Consider the following 7,164-nt stretch of genomic DNA (forward strand, 5'->3'; position numbering starts at 1 on the left):
TGACTTTTCAAACGCATGCTGAGTAATTTGTTGTGTAATAGCAACCCATTTGGCACTTTTAACAAACTGTTTGCAAAGATTGATTTCTTGTGCTCTAAGCAGCTTCTCCCAGTTTGGGGTTTCTCTTCTTGCCCAGGGATTCCCTTCCTCTCCCGTTTTTGGCTTTGTTTTGCACAAGCCCTGCTTGTCACAACAGCTCAAACCTTTCTGCAGCCAGTGCTCACATAAACTACAATTCCCACAGTGCTCCCATGAGCGGCCATTTTGCTGAGAGACCAGAGGCGCTATGCATGCTGGGAAGTGTAGGCAACTGTTCTGGAAGCCAGGGGGCAGACATGTCCTGACTGGTTACAGCGCACAAGTCTGGCGGCTTCCTGAAACGCATGTCGGGAACTGTAGTTCTTGCTTCCTCAGTCTGTATTTTGAGCCTGGCTGGCTTGGGACTGAATTCGAACCTGCTCCCAAGGGTTTAACATTGACAGTCTGTTTTTTAAATGCCCGGCTTCAGCCTCTGGATCATGCCAAACAGGATTGAATGATGTTTCTGAGACTAAACGCTTTCTGTCCCCAAACCTTTGGGATTTTCAGGGGGGGGGGGTTATTTATTATTTTACTTATTTCCTTTCTATGCCACCTTTCTCTGAGATCGGGACCCAAAGCGGCTCAGAAGATAAAAATATATTGTTTAAAACTTTGCAATGCAATACAATAGAAGACAGTCAAATTCTGAAACAAATCTCAGCTTTGTTAGTTCCTTCATTAGGAATTAGGCATCATTTATGGCCGTCTTTTGTATTTCAAAAGGGACAGTGGATGTCAGTTTGCATACCTGAAATTTTAGTTTGTTTGGCAATCATGCTGTTCAATTTCCCTCAATTCTATACAACAGATTTTAGTTCTGATTTGGTTACTCAGTCAGGCAAGGTTTATTCTTACTAAATGCATCTGGATGCTTTTAGTTTGCAGTGAGAACTAACTTTTTGTGTCGTCAGGCATTGGAGCCTAAGAAGGGAATGGGCTATTTCTTGAGAGAGAGGAAGAGTAGCTGCAAAACTTAAATATGAATTCTTATTTCCTTTCGGTCTTCATATTGTTGTATTGCTATAGAGTATTAGAACATTAGTCATACGTTTCCTGGCAAGATAGCTCCAATTTTTCTTATCTTTAGCTCCCTCCTTTCCTCTTGTTCTCCCTTCCTGATTCCATTTTCTATTTTCCTTCCTTCTCCCCCTCCATTTTCTATTCAGTCAGAAAAGTCTCTGCGATTTTTGTGAATTAGGAGGAGCCTAATTGTGGAAACCCACTCAGTGACTTTGGGCAAGTCACACACTCTCAGCCCTAGAAAACCCTGTGATAGGTTTGCCATAGGGTCAACGTAAATTGGAAATGACTTGGAGGCATATAACAACAACAACAAAATCTGGCTGTGTTCCTCATTAGGCAAAGAGACTTACTTTAAAGTTTGTTTGAGAATTTTAAGGCACTCCATTATAGCCTACAACTCTCTGAGATTATCCAGTCTAGTGTTCAAAGAGCTCAATATTGATGGGGGTCTGTAACTTTCTGTGTTCAGGTAATTCAAGACTACAGTGTCCTTTGCCCACCTCACTTTAGAAATGAGGCATAGAACGACGTCCCCCCATGATTGCCTTGCCTGCGCAAGGATATCCTTTTACATGGATTTGTGTCACAGGATTGTGACCCAGAGTTAGCCCATCGTTTCAGACAGAAGACAAACTCCACTGTAAATTACAACCGGACATTTATATATCTTTATATTCTAGTGTTGTAGTAATGATAATAACAATACCACATTTTATTTCTTACCCTCCTCTCCCCAAGGGTCAAGACAAAATAAAATTAAAGCACATAAAACCATTTAAAAACGTTAAATTATGAAGTTTCTGATTATACTGGCTGAATGAAACTACGTGTGAAAGGGATCTAGGAGTCCAAGTAGACCACAAGTCGAACATGAGTCAACAGTGCGATGCGGCAGCTAACAAGGCCAATGTGATTTTAGACTGCATCAATAGAAGTATATTGTCTAGATCAAGGGAAGTGATAGTGCCACTCTATTCTGTTCTGGTTAGGCCCCACCTGGAATACTGTGCCCAGTTCTGGGCACCACAATTCAAAAAGGATGTGGAGAAATTGGAGTGTATCCAAAGGAGGGCAACTAAAATGGTAAAGAGTCTGGAAACCATGAAGTCCTATGATGAACGAATTAGGGAGCTGGGGATGTTTAGCCTGGAGAAGAGAAGGTTAAGGGGTGATATGATAGCCCTGTTTAAATATTTGAAGGGGTGTCATATTGAGGAGGGAGCAAGCTTGTTTTCTGCTGCTCCAGAGAATAGAATGCGGAACAATGGATGCAAACTGCAGGAAAAGACATTCCAGCTCAACATTAGGAGGAACTTCCTGACAGTAAGGGCTGTCTGACAGTGGAACACACTCCTTCCTCAGTGTGTAATGGAGTCTCCTTCCTTAGATGGCTTCAAACAGAGGCTGGATGGCTATCTGTTGGGGATGCTTTGATTGAGATTTCCTGCATGGCAGAAGGGGCTTGGACTGGATGGCCCTTGCGGTCCTTTCCAACTCTATGATTCTAAGGCATAATCTTCCTATGTCATGACGTCTGTTGGAGGGGCCAGTTTAATTTTTCACTTTTGTCTTCGGTATACATTTTTAGCTATGTCTCTTTTAACTGTGGTAAGCCACCTGGAGTATCAGACTAGGGAAAGGAGAGAGAAGGATGATGATGATGATGATGATGATAATAAGAATATGAATATTTTAATAAAATAAATATGTATGTATGACTCATTTATAAATTTCTCTCTCTTTCTCTCTCTCTGTCTCTGTGTCTCTTTTTCTCTCTCTTTGTCTTATGTTGTTGACCCCAAGTGTTAACCTTCTCTCCCTTCCACCCACCAGGAGAATGACTGGACGCCTTCTGGCTCCAACTCTCCCATCCGCCCAGAGAGTGTGGTGGACAGTGACGGCTGGGAATCCACCCACTCAGACCTGCACACTATTGAGACCTTTGTGAAGAAGGCTAAGTCCTCGAAGAAGAAAGCTGCTTTCCGCCGCCTCAAGTCCGACAGCTCGCTGCTGGAGAAAATGAAACTCAAGGACTCCCTTTTTGACTTGGACCCTGTGAGCAAGCACCCGCTGCCACCTCCGCTGGCAGGGCCCAAGGGGGCCCTGGACAAGAAGAAGGACAAGCGGAATCGGAAGTCCGCCTTGGAGGCTGGGGGTGCCAAACGGAACCGAGGCAGTGACCCCATCGGTGAGAAGCGTTCACGCATCAAAAAGAGCAAGAAGCGGAAGTTGAAAAAGGCAGAGCGGTGCGAGAAGAAGCACAAGGCTTCCCTAAGCGAGACGGACTCTGAGGAGGAGGAAGGGGGTGTTCTCACAGCAGTGGGATCGGTACCCCTGCGGCAGGGAGGGGAGCAGGGGGCGGCAGCAACAGCGCTGGTCTCTGTCCAGGCTTCCCCGGAGCTTCTGGCTGCCAGTTTCCCCATTAAGCTGGAGGACACAGAAGGGAAGGAGGGCATCAGTACGGAGACCAGCCAGGATGGGGAAGGCAGCTCCAGCGAAGGCGAGATGAGGGTGATGGACGAGGACATCATGGTGGAATCAGGTGAGGCGGGTGTGGTGGTTCTGGGCCTAGTAGTTGAAGGTGGCTGGAAGATCCCAGGTGGGAGACTGGAGTCATAGCACCCCATGTCTCTTCTGGGTTATTTTTCAGTAACCCATTACAATACTCTGTTAGCTCCAACAGTAGCAGGACAGCCCAGCTTTCCTAGCCAGTAACCACTAGTAGATTTCTGTCATAGACTCCACTGCTGTTTGAGCCAGTATGTTCCACTGTCAAACAGCTCTTACCCTCAGAAAAAACACAACTAGAAATTTACTTCTGGCCACTTACTTTTGTTTGTTAGTGACATTGTACAGTTGGCCTTCTGTATCCACAGATTCAGCCATTCATGGCTTGAAAATATTTTTTTAAAAATCCAAAAAGCAAAGCTTGATTTCATCACTTTATATAAGGGACACCATTTTACTTAATGGGACTTGAGCATCCACTGATATTTGGGTTTCTGGAACCAAACCGCAGTGGGCACCAAGGGCCCACAGTATTATTTATTTCATATCTTGCCCACAGGGTGGCTTATAAGTCATAAAAATGTGCAAAAGTTCACTTATCTATAGACATTGCAACCGAATTCATTAGAACATGAGGTTCCTTTAAGATCAGCAAAACAGCATAGGTTTGGGGGCTATTTATATGGCTCCTGGAGACATCTGGGGCAGCAAATTGGTGCCTGAACCCACACCTTTGCTTGCCTTTCTCTGGACACATTCCAGTTTGTCTGTATCCTTCTTGAATTGTGGTTTGTGGCACATTGCCATCCTTTGATTTTGTCCCGTGTGGGTCTAACTCTCCTTCCTCCTGTCCAGGGGATGACTCCTGGGACCTCATCACTTGCTACTGCCAGAAGCCATTTGCCGGTCGGCCCATGATTGAGTGCAACCAGTGCGGCACCTGGATCCATCTCTCCTGCGCCAAAATCAAGAAGACCAATGTCCCTGACATCTTCTACTGCCAGAAGTGTAAAGATGGCTCCCGAAAGCACCCTCTGCTGCCAGTGGTTCCCAGCGCAGCCGCCGCCGTCGCTTCCAGGGGGAGCGGGGAGCCCTAGCACCGGAGGAGAAGGGAGGAGGGGGGATGGATCTGTGCTGGGCACCCACCCCAGAGCAGCAAAAGACTGGCCAGAGTAGGTGGTCTGCTCTGGATTGGTATCCGAAATGAGACTTGGGTGGCTTGGAGGCAGAAAAGGAAGGTGCTTGGGACATTTGGGGTGTTGAGGCCCCCCAAATACCTTGAAGGTGGGAGGCAAGCGAGTTGGCTGCCTCTGCAGAAGCCACTGGTTTTTGGCTGGTGATTACAAGCCCCTTGCCTCAGACACGCACACGCACCCCCTTTCTTTGCGGAGTTTCTCCTAGTCCAGCTCCCACGTTCTGTGAAGGAGAGTGGCTTCTCAGGCAGAGGCAGAAATGGACGCCTTGGGAGGAGGAAGAGGAGGCAACAAAAAGAACCTCCTAGACAGTTCTAGAAAGCGCTGCGGGGGGACGACAGAGGAGGATAATGACGAAGAGAAGGGGCACAAGGGTCTCCGACTCCAATTCTGGCTCTCTCTCCCACCCCCCTCCATCCTCTTCTTGCCCCAGAGACATTCATTCACCTGTAAATAGACAGAAAGCCAATGTCTCCTCCTTGTTTCCCCCAGTTGGAAAGATTTTCTTTATGTTTCAGATTCTGCCCCTTTGTTCAGGCCCAGCCAGGGAGGCGGCCTGTGTCTCCCGCAGGGCCTCAGGCTCCTGCCCAAGAAGTGGATGCAAAATTACTTTTAGTTTCGTTAAGCTTTGGGGGTTTTAGAGGGGGAGTTGGATTTTTTCCCCCTGACCCCCAGTAAAATTAATAATACATATTTTAACTGTTTTTGAGAGAGGGGAGAAGACAGCTAGAGAAGAAGCCCCCCCCCCCCCCAAACAACAACAATGAAAGATGTTTTGGATGTGATGAAACCAGTCAGGGAAAAAGCCATTTTGATTTTGCTGGCGTCCATAATTTTGAAAAAGGACAACTTATTCACAAATTGTTTCTGAAGCTCCTGCTGAAAAGGGATGGAGCAATGGGTTTCCAAATTTGGGGGGGGGGGGCTAGATAGCAATAGCAGCCGCTATTAAAGTCCTCCTTAATCCCACTTTAAAACTTGGAAACAACCAGCCACCCCATTCGTTCCCTGCAAGGGTTCCTGGCTCTCCCAGAAGTTACAACCTGGTGCAAATCCCACATGTCCCTGCTCCCAGGTTGAGGTTAGTTCTGTTTGATGAGTTTTATTTTTGCAGGGAGGGGGCAGATTGAATTGGAGTTTCGTTTTGGTTTTTTGGGGAGGAATGTCCCCCTCTTAACCGTCCCCCCCCCCATTTTTATTTTTATTTTGGTTTTGTTTTAATATTTGCAACTGTGTACATGGCAAGAGTTTTCTGAATGTAAATAAAAGATGTGGACCCTTTTGGCGTTTGTACAGAAGGCTACGATCTTCATTCATGTTTGAGAGAGGTCAGCGTGGCTGCTGTTGTTGTATGCCTTCAGGTCGTTTCTGACCTACGGTGGCCCAAAGGCGATCATGGGGCTTTCTTGGCAAGAGATGGGCAGATGAGGTTTGCCATTGCCTTCCCCTGAGGCTGAGAGAGTGTGACTTGCTCCAAGTCACCCAGTGGGTTTCCATGGCAGAGCCATGGAATTCGAAACCTGGTCATTAGAGTCATAGTCCAGCGCTCAAACTACTACGCCTCGCTGGCACTTATACACAAATAGATAAATTACAGGTGTCCCATTCACTCCTTGCCTCTGAGGAAGTGGTCCACAGCGCAGTAATGATCCAGTTTGACACTGCCATAGCTCCATGCTGTGGGATCCTGGGAAGTGCGCTTCTGTGAGCTACTTTGCCCCTTTGAGAGCTCTGGTGCCATGCTGTTGTTGTGTGTCAACTGATGGTGACCCAAAGGCGAGTGTATCGCAGGTTTTTGTGCCAAGGCCTGTTCAGAGGAGGTTTGCCATTGCCAGCCTCTGAGGCTGAGAGAGCGTGACTTGCCCACAGTTGCCCAGTGAGTTTTGTGGCCGAACTGGGATTTGAACCTTGGTCTCCAGGGTCATAATCCAAAGCTGAAACCACTAGGCTGCACTACAACAAAGCACAATGCCCAGGATTCCCTAGGGTTTGGGGCCATGGCAATTTAGAAGTGAATTTCAGGCATCTCAGGAAATGAGCCAAAGCTGCGTCTGTGGTCCAAAATGGAGGCTGAATCCACACTGGAGAAATACTGTACCTCGGTTTGGTACCGCTTTAACTCTTTCTGGCTCAAGGCCTATGGAATTCTGGGAGTTGGGAGTATGTTGTGGGGCATTCCTTCCTTAAGCTCCGCTCCGCTCTGGGCCCACAACAAACTCCAACTCCCAGAATTCCATAGGCCTTGAGCCAGGGAAGGGTTATTTCTCTAACGTGGATGCAGCCAGACTGCAGAAATAATCCAATTTGACACCGCTTTAGCCTCCATGGCTGCGTTTTAAATCCAGCAATCCTGGGAATT

At 47.1% G+C, this 7,164-nt stretch overlaps 1 protein-coding gene across 1 annotated transcript; it reads left to right on the forward strand.

The window, feature by feature from the left end:
• Positions 1-2,916: 2,916 nt before the first annotated feature.
• On the forward strand, positions 2,917-6,086 carry PHF23 (PHD finger protein 23; the record flags this gene model as incomplete). Its single annotated transcript, XM_042473923.1, has 2 exons — positions 2,917-3,646; positions 4,468-6,086. Coding segments are annotated over 2 exons (972 nt in total), but the record flags the coding sequence as incomplete, so codon positions are not given.
• Between the last annotated feature and the right edge of the window lie 1,078 nt (positions 6,087-7,164).

The sequence above is a fragment of the Sceloporus undulatus genome, chromosome 6 (genome assembly GCF_019175285.1).
Source record: "Sceloporus undulatus isolate JIND9_A2432 ecotype Alabama chromosome 6, SceUnd_v1.1, whole genome shotgun sequence".
Taxonomy (NCBI): Eukaryota; Metazoa; Chordata; class Lepidosauria; order Squamata; family Phrynosomatidae; genus Sceloporus; species Sceloporus undulatus.